The sequence below is a fragment of the Ailuropoda melanoleuca genome, chromosome 3, assembly GCF_002007445.2.
Source record: "Ailuropoda melanoleuca isolate Jingjing chromosome 3, ASM200744v2, whole genome shotgun sequence".
In the NCBI taxonomy this organism is placed as follows: Eukaryota; Metazoa; Chordata; class Mammalia; order Carnivora; family Ursidae; genus Ailuropoda; species Ailuropoda melanoleuca.
In genome coordinates this window covers 84,036,568-84,059,752 of record NC_048220.1, presented here as the reverse complement: position 1 = coordinate 84,059,752, position 23,185 = coordinate 84,036,568, and the positions used below count along the sequence as shown (strand labels likewise).

Below are 23,185 nucleotides of genomic sequence, written 5' to 3'. Positions count from 1 at the left end.
ATTGGCAAGGAAGAAGTCAAACTTTCAGTCTTCACAGACAACATGATACTCTATGTAGAAAACCTGGAAGATTCCACCAAAAGATTGCTAGAACTGATATGTGAATTCAGCAAAATATCAAATCAATGTATAGAAATCTGTTGCATTTGTATACACAAATAATGAAGCAGCAGAAAGAGAAATCAAGGAATCCATCTCATTTACAATTGCATCAAAACCGTAGAGTACCTAGGAATAAACCTAACAAAAGAAGTAAAAGATCTGTACTCTGAAAACTTGAAGAAGACACACACAAAAATAGAAAAGACACAAAGAAATAGAAAATCATTCCATACTCATGGATTAGAAGAACAAATACTGTTAAGATGTCTGTGCTACCCAAAGCAATCTACAAATTCAATGCAATTCCTATCAAAATAATACCAGCATTTTTCACAGAGCTAGAACAAACAAGTCTAAAATTTGTGTGGAACCGCAAAAGACCCCAAATACCTAAAGTAATGCTAAAAGAAAAACCAAAGCTGGAGGCATCACAATTCTGAACTTCAAGCTATATTACAAAGCTGTAATCATGAAGACAGTATGGTACTGTCACAAAAATACACACCTAAATCAATGGAACAGAATAGAGAACCCAGAAATGGACCCATAACTCTATGGTCAACTAATCTTCGACATAGCAGGAAAGAATATCCAATGGAAAAAAAGACAGTCTCTTAAACAAATGGTGTTGGGAAAATTGGACAGCAACATGTGGAAGAATGAAACTGGACTACTTTCTTACACCATACACAAAAATAAATTCAAAATGGATGAAAGACCTAAATGTGAGACAGGAATCCATCAAAATCCTCGAGGAGAACGCAGGCAGCAGCTTCTTTGACCTTGGCTGTAGCAGCTTCTTATAAGACACGTCTCTGGAAGCAAGGGAAACAAAAGCAAAAATGAACTATTGGGACTTCATCAAGATAAAAAGCTTCTGCACAGAGAAGGAAACAATCAACAAAACTAAAAGGCAACCTATGGAATGGGAGAAGATATTTGCAATTGACATATCAGATAAAGGGCTAGAATCCAAAGTCTATAGAGACCTTACCACACTCAACACCCAAAAATCATATAATCCGGTTTAAGAAATGGGCAGAGGACACGAATACATTTTTCCAAAGAAAATATGCAAATGGCTAACATACATGAAAAGATGCTTAATATCATTCATCACCTGTCAGAATGGCTAAAATTAACAACACAGGAAACAACGGATGTTGGCAAGGATGTAGAGAAAGGGGAACCCTCTGACACTGTTGGTGGGAATGCAAACTGGTGCAGCCACTCTGGAAAAGAGTATGGAGGTTCCTCAAAAAAGTTAAAAATAGAACTGTCCTCTGACCTAGCAATTGCACTACTAAGTATCTATCCAAAGGATGCAGAAATGTAGATTTAAAAGGACACATGCACCCCAATGTTTATAGCAGCATTATCAACAATAACCAAATTTTGGAAAGAGCCCAAATGTGATGAATGGACAAAGAAGATGTGGTATATATACAATGGAATATTACTCAGCCATCAAAAAGAATGAAATTTTGCCATTTGTAACAATATGGATGAAACTAGAGTGTATTATGTGAAAAAAGTCAGTTGGAGAAAGACAAATACCATATGATTTAATCATTTGTGGAATTTTTGAAACAAAAGAAGAGAACATAGGGAAAGGGAAGGAAAAATAAAACAAGATAAAAATAGAGGGGGAGGCAAACCATAAGAGACTGTTAACTATAGAGAACAAACTGAGGGTTGCTGGAGGGAAGGTGGGGGAGATGAGCTAAATGGGTGATGGTCATTAAGGAGGGCACTTGCGATGAGCACTGGGTATTATATCTAAGTGATGAATCACTAAATTCTCCTGAAGCTAATACTACACTATATGTTAACTATATGTTAACTAACTTCAACTTAAATAAAATTTTGGAAGAAAGAAAAATGTGGAGTGGGGAAGATGACAGCAGAGCAGGAGGACCCTAGGCTCACTTCATCCCATGAATACAACTAGGTAACTATCAAATGATCCACAGAAATTGACCCGAAAACTGGCAGAACAAACTCCACAATTAAAAGTAGAGAAGAGCCCACATCAAAGAAGGTAGGAAGTGCAGAGATGTGGTTTGGGACAGAAACAGATAGTGGCTGCTATAGTGGGAGGGAGCCATGGTCACAGAGAAGGGTGAGCAACTAACTAGGACACAGGGGAGCACACAGGGAAAACAAATCCCATAGCTAGCAATTGGCTTAGAAAGCAAGAGGTCCAAATTTCATGAGTTCGTGCAATCAGCGGGGCTTAAAGCCTGGAGTTTTAAAGGTCAGCAGGCGTGGCTGGGATAGAACCCAGAGGGCATTGCTCTGCTGTTGGAGAGAAGGCAGGCAAACAACCCACGGACATACAGCATGGAAATGGCAATCAGAAGAGTGCCTGGGGCATGCAGTGGGATGTTATTCCGCTCAGCATCCCAGAGAGACAGTGTCAATGGAGAGACCTCTCCAGAAACAAAGGAATCAGCTGGTACCATTTCCCTCCCCTGCCCGTCAACATAAACGCAGAGCCACATGCAAAGAACCAGAGAAGTGCCAACACTCACTACCTAACTTGCTTACACCAAGCCCCCCCCACACACACACATACACACACACACACACACTCCAGTGGAACCACCCCTCCCAGTCACACTTGCTTCACTCCCAGCATAGTGGGCTCCCTCCCCAAGAAGACTGGCCCAAACCCCTGCTCACACTGTGTCTCCCAACTCAGGAGTTTTTCAGAGACTCAGTTCTGGTGCCAGTGGTGACAGGTCTTATTTCACAAACAGACCAGAGCACACCTAGCTAAAACGAGCCATATTCAGGCCATGGACCAAACACTGCCCACAGTAGGCAAAGAGAGCCTCTGCAGATAACTGGCCTGAAGGATAAAGTGGCCAGGATAAAACAGCAGAGCATATACAGCACACGTTGGATACACTCCCAGAAGCACCAGGCCCTGGGCAACAGGGGACACTACATGGCAGGGCACTACAGCACCTCTTCTTCATAAGGCTATTGTCCTCAAGAAAAGGAGACATAGCCGCCTTACCTAACACAGAGACAAAGGCACAGACACTTAGACAAAATGAGAAGACATTCATCCCAAATGAAAGAACAGGACAAGGACAAGGTCATGGCAAAAGCTCTAAGTCAAACAGATGTAAGTAACGTGCCTGATAGAGAATTTAAAGTAATGATCATAAGGATACTCACTGGACTTGAGAAGAGTAGAAGACTTGACTGAGACCCTTAACGCAGTGATAAGGAACAACATAGCAGAGATAAAGGGCTTAATAAATGAAATGAGAAACACGCTTGATGGACTGAGCAGCAGGCTGGAAGAAGCAGAGGAACGAATTAATGACCTAGAAGATAGAGTAATGGGAAGTAATCAAGCTGAACAAAAGAGAGAAAAAAGAATTATGTAAGATGAGAATAGACTTAGGGAACTCAGTGACTTCATCAAACATAATAACATTCATATTATAGCAGTCCCAGAAGAGAGAGGAAAGGGGACAGAAAATTTTTGAAGAAATAATAGCTGAAAAATTCCCTAATTTGAGAAAGGAAACAGATGTCCAGATCCAGGAAGTATAGAGAACTCCCATCAGAACCAACAAAAGCAGATCCACAGCAAGACATACTGTAATTAAATTGGCAAAATATAGTGATAAAAAATTTTAAAAGCAGCAAGACAAAAGGAGACTAACTTACAGGGGAAAAACCCATAAGGCTAGTAGGGGACGTTTCAACAGAAACTTTCCAAACCAGAAGGGTGTGGCATAATAATATTCAAAGTGCTGAATGGGAAAAATGTGCAGTCAAGAATACTCTATCCAGAAAGGCTATCAATCAGAATAGAAAGAGAAATAAATTGTTTCCCAGACGAATAAAAACTAAAGGAATTCATGACCACTAAGCCAGCCCTGCAAGAAGTATTAAAGGAAACTCTGAGTAGAAAGGAGGGACCAAAAGTGACAGTGTAAATGTAGGAAACACAAAAGCAGTAAAAATGAATATTTCTGTAAAAAATCACATAACTCACCCAACATAGGAACACCCAAATACATAAAACAGTTAATAGCAAACATAAAGGAACTAATCAATAATAATACAATAATAGTAGGGGACTATAACACCCCATTTAGATATTGGGCAGATCATCTAGACAGAAAATCAACAAGGAAATGATGGCTTTGAATGACACCCTGAAACAGATGGATTTAGCAGGTATATTCAGAACATTCCATCCTAAAACAGCAGAATACACATTCTTTCCAAGTGCACACAGAACATTCTCCAGAATAGATCACATATTAGCCCACAAAACAAACCTCAACAAATTCAAGAAGATTGAAGTTACACCATACATCTTTTCTCACCACAACACTATGAAACTAGGAGTGAACCACAAGAAAAAAAATCTGGAAAGACCACAAATACATGGAGGTTAAATAACTACCAAACAATGAATGGGTCAACAAGGAATTCAAAGGAGAAATTAAAAAGTACATGGAAACAAATGAAAGTGAAAACACAGTGGTCCAAAACCTTTGGGATGCAGCAAAAATGGTTCTGAGAGGGAAGTTTATAGCAATACAGGGCTACATCAAGAAGCAAGAAAAAAAATGAAATAAATAACCCAACTTTATACCTAAAGGAGCTAGGAAAAAGAGAACAAACAAAATCCAAAACTAGCAGAAGGAAGGAAATAATAAAGGTTAGAGTAGAAATAAGTGAACAGAAACTAAAACATACAAAACAAAACACAACCAATAGAACAGATCAATGAAACCAGGAGCTGATTCTTTGAAAAAAAAAAAAAAGATAGACCTCCAGTACCAGCTTATCAAGAAAAGAGAAATAACTCAAAATCACAAATGAGAGAGAAGTAACAACCAACATCACAGAAATAAAATTACACAAGAATATTATCAAAAACTATATGCCAGCAAATTAGAAAATTTGAATAGACTTGATAACTAGCAAAGAAATTGAATCAGTAATCAAAAAACTCCCAACAAACAAAAGTGCAGGACCAGATGGTTTCACAGGCCAAGTCTACCAAACATTTAAAGAAGAGTTAATACCTATTCTTCTCAAATTATTCCAAAGAATAGAAAAGGATGGAAAACCCAAATTCATCCTAGGAGGTCAGCATTACCCTGATACCAAAACTAGATAAAGACATCACTAAAAAAGAGAACTACAGTCCAGTATCCCTGATGAACATAGATGCAAAAATCCTCCACAAAATACTAGCAAATTGAATTCAACAATACAGTAACAAAATCATTTCACCACAGTCAAGTGGGATTAATTCCTGAGTTGCAAGGTGGTTCAAAATTTGCGAATCAATCAACATGATACATCACATCAGTAAGAGAAGGAAAAGAGCCATATGATCATTTTAAGACACAGAAAAAGCATTTGACAAAGTACAGCATCCATTCATGATAAAAACCCTCATCAAAGTAGGTTTAGAGGGAACATACCCCAACATAATAAGGCCGTGTATGAAAAACTCACAGCTAACATCATCCTTAATGGGGAAAAACTGAGAGCCTTTCCCCTAAGGTAAGGAACAAGACAAGAATATCCAGCCTCATCACAGTACTGCAAGTCCTAGCCACAGTCAGACAGACGAAAGGGAAAGAGAAAGGAAAGAGGGAGGGAGGGAGGAGGGGAGAAAGAGAGAGGTGGGAGGAAGGGAGGAAATGCATCCAAATCAGTAAGGAAGTGGTAAAATTTTCACTACTTGCAGATGACATTATATTTTAAATAGAAAATCCAAAAAACCCACCAAAAATCTGCTAGAACTGTTAAATAAATTCAGTAAAGTTGCAGGATACAAAATTCATGTACAGAAATCTGTTGTGTGTCTGTATACCAAAAATGAAGCAGCAGGAGGAAAAATTTTAAAAAAATCCCATTCATGGGGTGGCTGGCTCAGTTGGGAGACCATGCCACTCTTGATCTTGCAGTCATGAGTTCAAGCCCCACGTTGGGTGTAGAGCTTACATTAAAAAAAAGAAAAAATCCCATTTACAATTGCACCAAAAATAGTAAGATACCTAGGAATAAACCTAACCAAAGAGGTGAAAGATCTGTCTGTACTCTAAAAACTATAAAACACGAATGAAAAAAAAATTGGAGGTGAAACAAAGAAATGAAAAGACAGTCCATGCTTGTGGATTGGAAGAAAAAATATTGTTAAAATGTCTATACTACTGAAAGCAGTCCACACATTTAATGCAATCCCTATCAAAATACTAACAGCTTTTTACACAGAACTGAAACAGACAGTTCTAAAATTTGTATGGAACCACAAAAAAACCTGAATAACCAAAGAAATCTTAAGAAAGAAATGCAAAGTTGGAGGCATCACAATTCTGGACTTCAAATTATATTACAAAGCTGTAGTAATCTAAACAGTGTGGTACTGGCAGAAAAATAGACACATTGATCAATGGAACAGACTAGAAAACCCAGAAATAAACACACAACTATATGGTCAATTAACCTTTTTTTAAAAGGTTTATTTATTTGAGAGAGAGAGAGCAAGCACACATGCATGCAAGCAGTGGGAGGGGCAGAGGGACAGGGACAGAGAATCTCCAGCACACTCCCTGCTGAGCCAGAAGCCCAATGCGGGGCTCAGTCCCAGGACCCTGAGATCGAGATATGGTCAGTTAATCTTTGACAAAGCAGGAAAGAATATGCAATGGGAAAAAGTCTTTTCAACAAATGGTGTTGGGAAAACTGGACAGCAACATGCAAAAGAAAGAAACTGGACCACTTTCCGACTCCATACACAAAAATAAAATGGATTAAGGACCTAAATGTGAGACCTGAAATCATAAAACTCCTAGAAGATAACACAGGCAGTAGCAACTTTGACATTGGCTGTAGCAACTTTTTTCTAGATATGTCTCCTGAGGCAAGGGAAACAAAAGCAAAAACCCTGGGACTACATCAAAATAAAAAGCTTTTACACAGCGAAGAAAACAATCACCAAAACTAAAAGGCGACCTACTGAATGGGAGAAGATATTTGTAAATGACATATCTGATAAAGAGTTAGTATCCAAAATATATAAAAGCCAAATAATATAATTTAAAACTGGGCAGAAGATTTTAACAGACATTTCTCCAAAGCCAACATCCAGATGGCCAACAGACACATAAAAAGATGCTCATCATCACTTCCTGTCAGGGAAACATAGATCAAAACTTCAATGAGATATCACCTCATACCTGTCAGAATAGCTAAAATCAACAGCACAAGAAACAGGTTTTGGCAAGGTTGTGGAGAAAGGGGAGTACTCGTGCACTGTTGCTGGGAATGCAAAGAGGTGCAGCCATTGTGGAAAACAGTATGGAGGTTTCTCAAAAAGTTAAAAATAGGGGCGCCTGGGTGGCACAGCGGTTGGGCGTCTGCCTTCGGCTCAGGGCGTGATCCCGGCGTTATGGGATCGAGCCCCACATCAGGCTCTAACGCTGTGGGCCTACTTCTTCCTCTCCCACTCCCCCTGCTTGTGTTCCTTCTCTCGCTGGCTGTCTCTATCTCTGTCGAATAAATAAATAAAATCTTTAAAAAAAAAAAAAGTTAAAAATAGAACTAGCCTTTGATCCAACAATTGTACTACTGGGTATCTACCCAAAGAATACAGAAACAATAATTCAAAGGGATGCATGTACCCTGATGTTTGTAGCAACATTGTTTACAATAGCCAATTTACGGAAGCAGCCCAAGTATCCATCAATAGATGAATGGATAAAGAAGATGTGGTATGTGTGTGTGTGTATATATATATATATATATAATGGAATATTATTCATTGATAAAAAGAATGAAATTTTAAAAATTTTAAAAACAAAATCTTGCCATTTGCAATGATATGGATGGAGCTAGAGAGTATAATGCTAAGCGAAATAAGTCAGAGAAAGACAAATACCATATGATTTCACTCATGTGGAATTTAAGAAACAAAACAAATGAGCAAAGGGGGGAAAAAAGAGAGACAAATCAAGAAACACTCTTAAACTCTTAATTATAGAAAACAAACTGATGGTTACCAAAGGGGTGGGGGTGGTGGGATGGGTTAAATAGGTGGTGGGGATTAAAGAGTACACTTGTCATGATGAGCACTAGGTGGTATATGAAATTGTTGAATCACTGTATTGTACACCTGAAACTAATATAACTGTATATTAACTAACTGGTATTAAAATAAAAACTGAAAAAGCCAAAAAATAAAAACATTTATATCTAAATTTTTTTAAATAAACAAACATACGTTAGCATCCATTCATGGTAAAAACTCTCAGCATACTACAAGTAGAGGGTAAACTTCCTCAATTTGATAAAGAACACCTACAAAAATCCTACAGGTGATGTCATATTCAATGGTACGAAACTTGAAACATCCCACTAAGATTAGGAACAAGGTGGATGTCCCCTCTCACCACTGCTTTTCAACATCAGACTGGAAGTCCTAGCTAATGCAATAGGAGGAGATGAAGAAGAAGAAGGAGGAGAAGGAGAAGAGAAGAAGAAGAGGTAAAAGGTATATAGATTAGGAAAGAATAAATAAAATTGTCTTTGTTCACAGATGTCATAATCATCTATGTAGGAAAAAAACTCCAAAGACCCAACAAAAAATTTCCTGAAACTAATAAGTGATAATAGCAAGATTGTTGATGCAAGGTCTATGTACAAAAGTCAGTCACTTTCTTATGAACAGTGAACAAGTGGAATTTGAAATTTAAAACACATTACCATTTACATGAGAACCTTAAAAAATGAAATACTTAGTATAAATCTAACAAAATAGGGGAGTACCTGGGTTGTTCAGTCGGTTAAGTGTCTGCCGTTGGCTCAGGTCATGATCTCAAGGTCCTGGGATCAAGCCCCATGTCAGGCTCCTTGCTCAGCAGGAATCTGCTTCTACCTCTCCCTCTCCCTCTTGCCACCACTTGTGCTCTCTCTCCCTCTCTGTCTCAAATAAATAACTAAATAATCTTTAAAAAAATAAATCTAACAAAATAGGTATAAGATCTATATGCGGAAAACCACAAAACTGATGAAAGACATCAAAGAAGAACTAAATAAATGGAGGGATATTCTATGTTTGTTGATAGGAAGACTTAATATTGTTAAGATGTTAGTTCTTATGAACTTGATCTGTAGATTCAACATAATCTCAGTCAAAATCCTAGTAAGTTATTTTGTAGATATTAACATAATTGAAGCTTATATGAAGAGGCAAAAGACTACAAATAGCCAACTCAATATTAAAGGAAAAGAACAGAGGACTGCTACTACCTGACTTTAAGACTTGATGCAAACTACAGTAATCAAGATGATGTATAAAAAATAGACAAATAGGTTGATGGAACAAAACTGAAAGCCCAGAAATAGACCCACATTAATATAGTCAAGTGATCTCTGACAATGGAACAAAGATAGTCTTTTCAACAAATGGCACTGGAACAACTGGACATTCATATGCAAAGAGATGAACTTAGACACAGATATTATATCCTTAACAAAAATTAACTCAAAATGGATCATAAACCTGAATGTAAAATGTGAAACTATTAAACTCCTGGAAGATAAAGTAGAGGAAACCTACATGACTTTGGGCAATGACTTTTTAGATACAACACCAAAGATATGATGCTTGAAAGAGATAATTGCTAAACTGGACTTCATCAAAATTAAAAACTTCTGCTCTGCAAAAGACAATGTCAAGAGAATGAGAAGACAAGCCACAGACTAGGAGAAAATATTTGCAAGAGACACATATGATAAAAGACTGTTATCAAAAATATACAAGGGGCTCTTAAAACTCAACAATAAGAAAATGAACAACCCATTTAAAAATGGACAAAGTATCTAAACAGACACCTCACCCAAGAGGGTGTACAGATGGCAAGTAAGCATGTGAAAAGATGTTCAACATTATGTGTCATTAGGGAATTGTAAGTTAAAACAACAGTGAGATATTACTACATTTGAATTTTAGAATAGCCAAAATCCAAAATGCTGATTACACCAAATGCTGGCGAAGATGTAGACTAATAGGAACTCTCATTAATTACTGGTGGGAATGCAAAATGGTACACTTTGGAAGACAGTTCAGTAGTTTCTTACAAAACTAAACATTCTTACCATCCAATCCAGTGATCATGCTCCTTAGTACTTACCCAAATGAACTGAAAACACTTGAATCAAAAAAACCTGTACCCAGATGTTTGTAGCATCTTTATTCATAATTGCCAAAACTTGGAAGCAACTAAGAAGTTTATCAGTAAGTGAATGGATAAGTAAACTGTGGTACATCCAGATACTGGAATATTATTTGTTGCTAAAAAGAAATGAGCTATCAAGTCTTGAAAAGACATGGAGGAAACTTAAATGCTTGTTACTAAGTGAAAGAAGCCAGTCTGAAAAGATTACATACTCTATGATTCCAATAATATGGATCATATTTTTGGATCATATATGATCAGTAATTGTTGGAGGTTAGTGGGAAGGGAGAGCTGAATAGGCAGAGCATAGAGGATTTTCTGGCAGTTAAACTGTTCTGTATTCAGTGGATCCATGTCATTACACATTTGTCAAAACCCATGGAATGTATAACACCAAGAGTGAACCCGTAACGTAAACTATGGACTTTGGGTGATAATAGCCTGTCAGTGTCGATTCATCAATTGTAACGAATGTGCCGTGGTGGTGCTGGATTCTTATAGTGAGGGAGATTTTATGTGGGGAGAGGAGTATATAGTAATGCTCTGAAGTTTCTCAATTTTGCTGTGAACATAAAACTGCCCTAAAAATTAATTTTATTAATTTAAATAAAAGTTATATGTACCAGTCCAAGAAATTCAAATACTTTTAAGGTAGTGTTAGTCTCCAACTCATTATTTTTTTAGGATTTATTTATTTATTTGAGAGAGAGAGAGAGCACAGAGTGGGGAGGGGCAGAGGGAGAGAGAGAATCTCAAGCAGATTCCATGCTGAGCACACAGCCTGATACGGGGCTCAGTCCCATGACCCTGAGATCATGACCTGAGCCAAAACCAAGAGTTGGACGCCCAGCTGACTGAGCCACCCAGGCATCCTTCCAACTCATTATTTTCCAGTTTTTCTGGCTTTTGTCACATGTTTCTTTTTTTTAAGTTATTTGTTTATCTTTAATTTTGGCTTTATTGAGGTATAATTGACAAAATTGGAAGCTATTTCAAGTGTACATTGTGGTGATTAGATATACATATGTATTGTGAAAGGCCTCCCTCCATCTAGTTAATTAGCAAAACTTTAATTTTCTTAATCAAAATTTCACACATAAATGAACTTTAGTGTCATTTGGTCACATTTCCTAAAAATCCTCAGCATTTTAAATGAGTTTAATGTAGAAAGGTCACTATCCTACAATGCTGCATCTTTCTACTCAATAATGGTAAATAGTGCCTTTGTGTATTTAGACTTCTGGGATCCTTATTAAATGGGCTTTTAAAGTTTTCTTCATGTAGGTCTTCAAATTTCTCGGTAAGTTTATTCCTCAGACCTTTTAACTTTCTTCTATTAAAATATGTGTATAGAGGGGCGCCTGGGTGGCACAGCGGTTAGGCGTCTGCCTTCGGCTCAGGGCGTGATCCCGGCGTTACGGGATCGAGTCCCACATCAGGCTCCTCCGCTATGAACCTGCTTCTTCCTCTCCCACTCCCCCTGCTTGTGTTCCCTCTCTCGCTGGCTGTCTCTATCTCTGTCAAGTAAATAAATAAAATCTTTAAAAAAAAATATGTGTATAGAGATCTATAACACACACAAATACGCAGGGGTGGGGGGAATGTATAAAGCAAACATACAGAACAAACTAAGTTAAATACCATGCAGCCATATTGACAGTATTATGAAAGCCCTAGATATGTTTCTTGGTTCAATGTGTATTCTACCTCCATGCCTTCCTACCCCCCTCCTCCCAACTACTTCCTGATTTTCATGGTGATCACTTGCTTTTCTCTACAGTTTTACTATCTGTATGTATGTATCTAAATAATACACTTTACTTTTGCCTATTTTTGAACTTTATATGAATGGAATCTAAATGAAAACACTTTCTCTGTTCACATCACTTCTGCCACCAAATGTGTGGGGAGTTTTCCCTACACCAGCTAATTCTCCAGCTCTCTTGACATCAACTGGGTATCCTACAATCTAACTCAATTCTGATACTACCTGGAGTTAGTGCAGAACCCCAAGTTAAGGGCTCAGCCCCACATGACTGCCCCCACCACTTAGGATGCCAATTGCAAGTAGTTGGCCCTGGTTACCCACTGTTCTGTCCAACTTGGCTACAAATTGGGGGTTCCCATGACTCCCTTTCTAAGTTTTGATAATAATAGCTCGCAGAACTCAGGGAAACACTTTACTTACTATTACCACTTTATTATAAAGGATGCAAATGAACAGCCAGATGAAGAGGTACATAGGGCAAGGTCCAGAAGGGTGCTGAGTACAGGAGCTTCTGTCCCCCTGGAGTTTGGGGTACACCTCCCTACTTGTACATAGATGCATTTACCAACCTGGAAGCTCTCCAAGATTGTTGTTGAGGACTTTTACGAATGCTCTATGACATACATCAGATTGATTAAAATTATTAGCTGTTGGTGATTACCTCAATCTCCAGCTCCTCTCACCTCCCCAGAGACTGAAGGAGTGGGCCTGAAAATTCTAACCCTCTAAACACATGGTTGGTTCCTGTAGCAACTAGCCCCAATCCTGAAGCGACTAGGGGCTTTCAGTCTTCAGTCAAGTCATTAGCAAACTGAGGTATGGTTGAAAGGGGCTTATGAATAACAAAAGACACTCCTCTGACCCCATGACTCAGCAAATGACCAGGGTTTACTGGAGTTCTGCCTGGAACCCAGACAGTAGTCCGCTCTTATCTGCGGTTTCCCCTTCCCAGGTTTCAAAGACCCAGAGTCAACTGCAGTTTCTAAGCAGATCACCCCCTTCGGACATATCATTAGAAGGTTGGTAGTAGCCTAACACTCCCATCACAATGCCTATATCTGTCATTCACCTCACTTCATCTTCATCACAGGCATTTTATCCTTGTACCATCACAAGAAGGATGAGTGTAGTACAAGATATTTTGAGAGAAACCACATTCACATAACTTTTATTACAGCATATTGTTATAATTATTTCATTTTATTATCAGTTATGGTTGTTGATCTCTTACTTTGCCTAATTTATCAAATAAATTTTATCATAGGTATATATGTATAGAGAAAACTGTATATAGGTTTCAGTACCATCTGTGATTTTAGACATTCACTGTGGGTCTTGGAATGTATCCCCTGCAGGCAGGGTGGGGGACTATCGTATATCATAATAGCACAGAATCGTATGTTATTCTCTTTTGTTTTTCTTTTGCCCTCAATATTATGTTTATAAAATTAATCAATGTTATTGCATGTGGATTTAATTATTTTTATCTCTACATACTATTCCCAAATCAGACGGCCAAGAACCTTCTAGTTTGTGGTTTGTCTTACAACTTTATGCTGTTTTTGATAAACAGATTCCTAATTTTAATGTGGTCACATATTCTTTTATGGCTTATACTTTGTATCTCAGGAAATTCTTCCTTACACAAAGATTATAAAGATATTCTCTCAGGTTTTTTTCTAAAAAATTTTTAGTTGGGGTTTTTCATTTTAATTAAGTCTTTAATAAATCTGAAATTGATTTATGATTTTGGCATGAAGTTAAGATCTGATTTCATTTTTCCCCCCAAATGGATAACCAGTACCATTAATTGAAAGCTTCATCCTTTTCCTTCTCATCTTTAATACCACCTCTGACATAAATCAGATTTTCCCGTATGTATAGGTCTATTTGTGAACTTGCTCTCCTGTGCCATTTATCTGTTTGACTGTCTAGTGTCAGTTCCACACTGTCTTCTTTAGAAGGCTCTTGGCTATTCTTGGTCTTTTGTGTTTCCATTCATATTTTAGAGTTAACTTCTCAAGTTCTTCAATAAAACCTGTTCAGACTTTCAAATCGTATTGAATTCATATATCAATTTGGAGAGAATTGGAATATTTATGACATTGAGTCTTCTAATTCATGAACAATGGTATATACATTCATTTATTTAGGCCTACTTTAGTGTTCTTCAGTACACTTCTGGAGTATTTTTTCACACAGGTCCTCCATATCTCTTGTTAAATTTGTTCCCAGGTACTGTGTTTGTCAGGAAAAGCTGAGTTGTACTGTGGCTGAAAACAAGGTTTATTTTCATGTATGCTACTACCTGTCCGTTGCAGGTTGGGTAGAGGAAGAGGGATGTCTGCATATCATAGTCATGTGGGGACACAGGTTGACAGAGCTGCCACTATCTTAAACATGGCCATGAGACGTATCAGATGGAAAAGAAAGCTTTTGCAGTGTCTGCATCCAGAAATTAAAAGGCCCAGCCTAGAAGTAATACATGTTACTTCTACTCATAATTTATTGGGCAGAATTAATCACATAATCCCACCTAATCTTAGGATTCAGGAAGTACAGTCTACCATGTACCATTAAGGAAATAACTGGAAATGTTTGGCAACCCACAAAAATAACTACCACATGTAGTGTGTGTGTGTGTGTATGTGTGTGTGTGTATGCATGTGCGTGCATGTATGGGTATACATACATACATACACATATACATTCATAATTATATATATAGCATACGTGTTGGGGCGCCTGGGTGGCTCAGTAGGTTAAGCAACTGACTTGATTTCGGCTCAGGTGGTGATCTCAGGGTCATGAGATGATCTCATGAGTCTGGTATCAGGCTCCATGCTCAGCATAGAATCTGCTTAAGACTCTCTCTCCCTCTGCACCTTCCTCCTGCTCGCTCTCTCTGTAAAATAAATAAATCTTTAAAAAAGACAAACATATGGGACTCCTGGGTGGCTCAGTCAGTTAAGCATCTGCCTTCAACTCAGGTCATGATCCCAGGGTCCTGGGATCAAGTTCTGCATTGGGCTCCCTGCTCAGAGGGGAGCCTGCTTCTCCTTCTGCCTGCCTCTCCCCCTGCTTGTACTCTCTTGCTCTCTCCCTCTCTCTGTCAAATAAATAAATAAAATCTTAAAAACAAAAATTAAATTAAAACATTTTAAAAAACATATATGTATACCTGTATATAAGGTTTTTTGTGTTGCTGTGTGGATTGCCCAGAATTTTGCCCTAGAGGTTACAATTCATGTAGAATATATGAATGATTTCCCCTGAAGTTGTGTGATGTGGGAGTTATGCAACATGGTGGGACTGTTGTTGAAGTGTAAAAAAATGTAATTTTTATATCCAACAATCATGATAAATGCTCCTATTCTGATATTTATATATAGATTATTTTGAGTTTTCCATATAAATAATCATATTATTCATGAAGGACGGTTTTATTCTTTCTAATCTTTATACCTTTTTTATCTTTTTCTTATTTTCCTGCATTGTATGTACAACGTTGGTATAGCACTGGATAGAATTAGTGGCGGTATGCCTTTGTTGTGCTCCTGATTTTATTTTTATTTATTTTTTTAAAGATTTTATTTATTTATTTGACAGAGAGAGAGCACAAATAGGCAGAGCGGCAGGCAGAGGGAGAAGCAGGCTCCCCGCTGAGCAGAGAACCCGATGGGGGGCTTCATTGCAGGAATCTGGGATCATGACCCAAAGCCAAAGGCAGACACTTAACCAACTGAGCCACCCAGGTGCCCCAGTGTGCTCTGATTTTAACGGGAATGTTTTCAGTGTTTCACTATAATGTTTACTGTATGCGATTTGTAAATAACTTTTAATAGTTAAGGATGTTTTCTCCTATTTCTATTTTGGGAATTTTTTTTTAGAGAGGGAGTGGGAGAGAGAGAATCTTAAACAGGCTCACACACAGTGCAGAGCCCGATGGGGGGGGAGCTCTATCTCAGGACCGAAATCACAACCTGAGCCAAAATCAAGAGTTGGATGCTTAACCAACTGAGCCATCGAGGCGCCCAAGAATTTATTTTTTCTTTTTAAAACTGGATGTTGAATGTGTTATCAAATGCTTTTTGGCCTCATGATCATATGATTTCCTCCTTTATGCAGCAAGTTATATTAATTTTTTTTAGTACTAAACTAGGTGTGATTCCTAGGTAGACTCACCTAGGTTGTGCTGGACTTAGTTTATAGTGTTTCAAGATTTTTATGTATGTGTACAGAAGTGATATGACTTATAATATTTTCTTCTTGTACTTTCAGATTTTGGAACAAGTTTATGCTAAGTCATAATATGAGTTGGAGGTATCCCTTCATTTTTTATTCTTTTAAATCGCTTATATAAAGTAGAATCATTTTTTTCCTTGAATTTTTAGCAGAACTCTCCTTTTAAAATCACCTTGGTCTGGAGTTTTTTGAAGGAAGAAGTTTCAACTACTGATTTCTTTTCTTTATTGGTTAAAGGGCTATTTTAATTTTTTTCTTTCTTCATAAGTCAACTTAAAAAATGTCTTTTCATTAAATTTCAAACATGAAAAATAGAGCAAACTGTGTAATGATCCCCCACATACCTCATCACCCAGTTTCTTGAGTCAGTTTTGCTCAGCTTTGTTTTTCCAGGGATTTATCTATTTTATCCAAGATCCCAAGGTTTTTTTTGATATAGAATTGTTCATAACATCTTCTCATCTTTTTTGTCTTAAAACATCTGTAATTTTGTCCCTTTTCATTCTTAATATTGGTTATTTGTGCCTTTGTTGTCTGAATTTTCTTATCATGTTTGCTAATTTTAATAATCTTTTTAAAAGAACAAACCTGTGACATTGTTACGCTTCTCTTCTGTGTTTGTTCTGTTTCATTCATTTCTGCTCTTGTTACTATTTCCTCTGTTCGGCTTTCTTCGGGGGTATTCTGTCCTTTTCCTGCTATCTAAAGGTGTGTGCTTAGCACATTAATTTTCTCCCATTTTCCTTTTCTAATTAAATGTCTAAGTGTAATTTTTTTTTCTACAGTTATTTTGCCGCATGTCACATTTTAATGCCTAGTATTTTTGTTATTGTTCAGTTCTAAAATTTTTCTAATTTCTGTGATTTCTTCTTTGACCTATATGTTATTTGGTTGTGCTTCTTAATTTGCAGTTGTATGGAGTTTGTCCTGGTTACTTTTTTGTATTGTTTCCTAACCTAAGAGAATTTTTGGTCTGAGTGATAATCTTTTGACATTGACTAAGATGTACTTTGACTCCTGGTATGTGGTAAATTTTGTAAATATTTCATATAATTGTGAATAACTATTCTATCTGAGTCCTTTAGATGAAGCTTGTTAAATGTGTTCAAATCTTCTGTATCCATAATAATTTTTTTTGTTTGCATGATCCATCAATTGAGAAAGACATGTAGGGGCACCTGGGTGGCTGAGTCAGTTAAGCATCTGCCTTCGGCTCAGGTCATGATCCCGGGGTCCTGAGATTGAGTCCTGTGTTGGGCCCCCTGCTCACCAGGGAGCCTGATTCTCCCTCTTCCCCCTGCCCCCGCTTGTGCTGTCTCTCTCCTGCTCTCTCTCTGAAATAAATAAATATTTTTTTAAAGATTTTGAAAAAAGAAAGACATAATAATTTCTCACAATGACTGTGGATATTCCTGTTTCTCCTTGTAACTGTATCTATTTTTGCTTTATGAAGAGTATGTTATTATGCATGCAATTTTCAAGATTTATTTATTTATTTATTTATTTGACAGAGTGAGAGTGAGTGCGAGCAGGGGGAGCGACAGGCAGAGGGAGAAGGAGAAGCAGGTTCCCTGCTGAACAGAGAGTCCTACATGGGGCTCCATCCCAGGAGCCCGGGATCATGACCTGAGCCGAAGGCAGACGCTTAACCAATGGAGCCACCCAGGCACCCCTAGGCATACAGTTTTGAAATTATTATATCTTTTTTTTAAAGATTTTATTTATTTATTTGACAGAGAGAGAGACAGACAGCGAGAGAGGGAACACAAGCAGGGGGAGGAGGAGAGGAAGAAGCAGGCTCCCAGCAGAGGAGCCCAATGCGGGGCTCAATCCCAGAACGCTGGGATCACGCCCTGAGCCGAAGGCAGACGCTTAATGACTGAGCCACCCAGGCGCCCCTGAAATTATTATATCTTGATGAAATAAGTCTTACTGTACAGGGGCCTCTTTATCTCTAGTAATGTTATTTTCATTGAAATCTATTTTGTCTGATACTAATGTAACTATATTGGCTTTCTTTTGGTTGGTTTTTCTTGTTAAATATCCTCCCATGTTTTTACATTTATATATCAATTCTAGCTTTTATTATGTTGATTAATCAGAGTATCTAGCTAGCCCTTCTGATCAGAAATTAAACTTTTTTTTAAAATACTGGAATCAATTTGCTAATACTTTATAGAGGATATTTACATGCATGTTCATCAATGAGACTGATCAATAATTAGGATGATATTGTCATCCACACTGAGACAGTTTTGAGAGTGAAAGGGAGTACAATATTTTTCTAGGCTTATGGCATAGAGATTGATTATAGTACCATTGGCTGGCATCATCAGGATTTATGAACTGCCTAATCATTTTGTCAAGGAATGGAGGTAAAGATAGAAGGTTTTCCAGTAATTAATCTAGTTAGGGCTCAGACTTACCCTGTTGATTTTATAACCATTATTGTATTACTCTGTATATCTGACTATAAACTGATTATATATTGAATGAAGTTGTACAGAGAAAAGAAGGAAACAGACCTGGGTTTGAATGTCTGTCTCTGTGACTTAATTGTATAATCCTTAGGTAATGACCTAGCCCCTCTAAACTCCATTTCCCCCATCTGTATACTAGAGATTATAATGCCTACCTGATAGGGATATTGTGAAAATTAAAGATACGTGAAAGCACTCAGTATGTTCTCAGTACATAGTAGATTTCTCTTATGTTCTTCTTTAGTTTCTGTTGTAAATTATCCTGTGTATTTGCTTTTTGAAACAAAGGTTGCTCTTTCGCTTGTGACTTAAGGTTGAAATCTTCCCTACTACTCTCCTGTTTACCTTGGATCAGAAAAAATTTCCCACTGTGCCCTTAATTATATCCGTGTGGCATTTGGATGATTTAAGAAGGTATAGAAATTGACAGTATTGACAGTAGCAAAATTTTGACCAAAGGAAATAAATTAATGCTTATCTTATATAAAATGTATAAATTATCAGTGAAGCAAAAAGGTAAAATATGTTTATCTAAAAGCTCAGATGTAAATCTTCTTAGATAAAGCAAAGACTCCCTACTTGACCTCTTATATTCTCACAATCCTTTAACAGGACTTCATTGACTTAACTAGAGAAACCAGACCAAGGGCAAAGGATCGCAGTGGACTCTGTGTGATTGACCTGACAAGAACTGAGGAAGAAAATAGACCTATTGCCACTCTTGACTTGACTCTAGAACCTGTTGCTCCTTCCCAGAAAGAGCCAACCAGTCTTCAGACATGTGCCAGTCTCTCCAGCAAAGAGGTGATGGAAGGGCGGGCCGACAGAAGCTCTTGGCCTGCAGCACGGAGAATCATTAACAGCGATCCTGTGGATTTGGACCTTTTGGAAGAAACCACATTTGAAGGTCCGCAACCCCCTACATCCATCAGCGGGGACTCTGTTTATCCAGCAGAGCCAAATTGTAGCTCAACTACATTCAAAGGTGACCTTGGCTTCTTGGCAAGCCTACAACTATCTTCTGATATTCACTCCCTCTCCCCAACAAGCAATAATGGTAGCAGCAGCAATCAGAGGGCACCCTTGCCATGCCCACAGCAAGATGTGCCTTGCCCACCACAAGCCTTGCCATGCCCACTGCGAACCTTGCCATGCCCACTGCGAGCCTCACCATGTCCACCACGAGCCTCCTCATGCCCACCACGAGCCTTGTCATGCCCATCACAAACCGTGCAGTGCCAAGCACAAGCTTTACCTCACCTGCCTCAAGAAGTTCCATACCCTCCTCAAGATATGCCATGCCCTCAGCAGAATGTGCCAAGCCCTCCACCAGATTCATCAGGGCAACCTCAGCTCTCACCCAGCCCACCTCAAGACTCACTGTGCCCACCTCAAGACTCTCTGGGCCTATGTCAAGATGTACCAGGCCCACCTCAAAACATATCCTATCCACAGGATGTGGCACACTTACAAGATATGCTACAGTCATCAGGAGATGTGCCACAGTCACCAAGACACATGCCCCAGTCACCAGCAGACATGCCACAGTCACCAGGAAATGCACCACAGTCACCGGAAAGTGTGCCACATTCCCCTGGAGAAGTCCCAGACTTCCCAGGAGATGGGCTCCATTCACCTGGAGCCATGCCATGCTTGCCAGGAGACATGACACACTCACTTGGAGACTTGCCTCACTTACCACGAGACAGGCCTTACTCCCTCCAAAATGATACACAGAACCATGACACTCCTATGGAAGTCTCAGCTCCATCCTCGCCAAGGTTCTCTCCCAGCCCACAGTCTCCACAGTCTGAAACTTCCTTAGAGAAAGTTCCTTGGCTTTCTGTCACAGAAACTCCAGCCAGAAAAGAGAGATCACTGTCAGAGCCTGCTAACCCCGGGTCTGCCCAGGTACAAGCACAAACACCACAAGGTGGGTTATACAACAGACCATGCCTGCATAGACTGAAGTACTTCTTACGACCTCCAGTGCATCACCTCTTCTTCCAGACGCTAATACCAGATAAAGACACAAGAGAGGTGAGCTAACATGTCTTCCGCTAGAGACTAGATGTCCTCTGTATAGGCCTCGCATGAAGTCACTCTGCTGTAAGGAGTCCGTGCATGAGAGAACAGGCCCAGGATAAATTCAGTATTTTTATCTTTCCTCCTCTTGTGGAATCATCTAGTGTAGAGACAGACCTGGGTTCAAATTTCACCCCCACAGTTAGCAGCTGGCACTGTAGAAGTCACTATACCTTTCTGAGCCCTAGCTTTCCTAGGTATAAAATGGACAAAAGAACACACCTCACAGGATCATTAAATGACATAACATATGTAAAGTGCCTATTAGAGTGTCTGACTCATAATAGGCCTTCATTAAATACTTCTCTTTAATTCCTATACTTTTCCCTTGCAGATGCCCTTATTACTGCTGTCGTATCACAGAGATAGTGATACTCTTGTCACTTCGGTACCTCCAAAATTACTCCTTTCTGACTTTTGGGGAGGATATTCAATTTTAAGATTTTAATGGGAATGCTACTTCCCATTGGTCTTTATTTAGTTATGAGAACTAAGCCAGATGCTTTTCTTAGCAGATGTAAGGGAAAAAATTGTGGCTGAGTCCTACAATGTGAAGCTATTTTTTCATTGTCCATAGCCATATTCTCAACATTAAGAAGAGTGGCTTGAGGTAGGCCGGGAATTCAAACAGTGCATTCTTGGAGCAATCAGCAATCCAGCGTAGTATGTATCAAGCATTCACGTTGATTTGGTCTGAAGACTGATTTTTTTTCTCTCATTTTTATTGTTGTTATATCTTCTGTTATGTTTTATCTCTTCTCCTTCCAAGTGACTCTCCCCAACCACTAGCTCATTCTCTTTTTTCCTGTGGGTTTGCCTCAGGGTGGTGATACATCAGGCCATTATAAAGAGCATTTGGAGGACTTGAGAGAGTTTGTGTTTCCCTAGTCAAGGCTGTAGTGCTTTATAGGTGCTGCACAACCAGCAAAGCGGCCAGTAGACGCGAATGGGGATAGCATATTCCCTTTCTGTATAAGCACAGCTTAGGTTAAAAGATGGCAGTTAGGCCAAAAAAAGGGATTTTTCTTCTTTTCTTTATTTCTTACTTTAAAGAACCTTGGCCATCTAGAGTTCACCAGTAAATCTTTTCTGTCTCTCCCATGATTTCTTTTGGGCTTTTAATAAGTACTTCTTCACTAGGTCATTTTCCTCCCAGAACTTCTTAGCCAGTCCCCATGCTGCCACTTTCCAGCCATTGGCCTTAAATCTCCTGTTGGTTTAGCTCTAAAATAAGTTATAATGACCATATCATAAAGTTGTTTGACTTAAAAGTAAACACATAAAGCACAAACCCACCTTTCAAGGCCTAAAGAAATGTTCTGTAAGTATTAGTTCCCCTTAAGTATATGGGCATCAAAATAATTTGTAAACTTTGTTTGTAGGTGTCCACATTTGTAGGAAAGAAATGAATTATATAGGTTCAAATATAGGTAAAGTGCCTCACAAGTAAAATGGTCACCAAAGCAAGATTTTTTGTTCTTCTCTTCTCTGGCTCTTAATTTTTATTACATGCCAAGTACAGTATTGATCTTTGATCAGTGAGATCAAGTGTTACCCTCAGGTGATTTGAGACATAAGGAACGCTCACTGGACTTCTCTAGAAGATTTTCTGAAAGGACAATTCAAACCATCACTGTTTTACTGTTATACATAAGCTGTCAAATCTTTGGTTGATGTTTTAAATTTAATACTTATTCTCAGATTTTAAAAAATAATACTTAATATAAAACATTTTAATATATAAAAAATAATTACTTATGGTGCTATCAGTCAGCATTTATTATTGTTAATAATTTTGGTGTATTTCCGGCTTAGTTGCCTTTCTATATATAGGCAAGTTTAATTTTTTAATAATGGGGATTTTTAACAAAAATATATTTATTATTGTTGGTTTTATTGTTTAGAGGTAGTGTGAATTTAGAGGGTAAATCTGGGGTTGTACCACCCCATGTGTGAAATCAGCTTCTGCCATTTGTTACATGACAAATGCTTACTCTCCAAATCTTTTTCCTTATCTATAAAATAGGAATAATAATAGTATGTAGTTATTAGGTTGTTGCGAGAATTAAAGCGAGGATAAGTTAAATGTTCAGAAAATATTCTTACTGTTGTTGTTATATTCCAATATCTAAAAACTTTTTAATGTTTTTTTCCTTCTGGTTATGAAAGTAATATGTATCTATTATGGAAAAATACAAAAGAGCATATACAGGAAAATCATCCATAATTCCACCGACCACCCAGATAATAGAAAACCACTTTTCACGTATTCT

At 38.2% G+C, this 23,185-nt stretch overlaps 1 protein-coding gene across 1 annotated transcript in view; it reads left to right on the top strand.

The window, feature by feature from the left end:
- Positions 1–18,716: 18,716 nt before the first annotated feature.
- The window catches only part of SIMC1 (SUMO interacting motifs containing 1), a 45,532-nt gene continuing 41,063 nt past the window's right edge, over positions 18,717–23,185 (top strand). Inside the window, exons 1-2 of the mRNA XM_034655655.1 lie at positions 18,717–18,722; positions 19,440–20,867. Coding sequence (XP_034511546.1) covers positions 18,717–18,722; positions 19,440–20,867 — 1,434 coding nt within the window. The remainder of the gene's footprint in view (positions 18,723–19,439; positions 20,868–23,185) is intronic.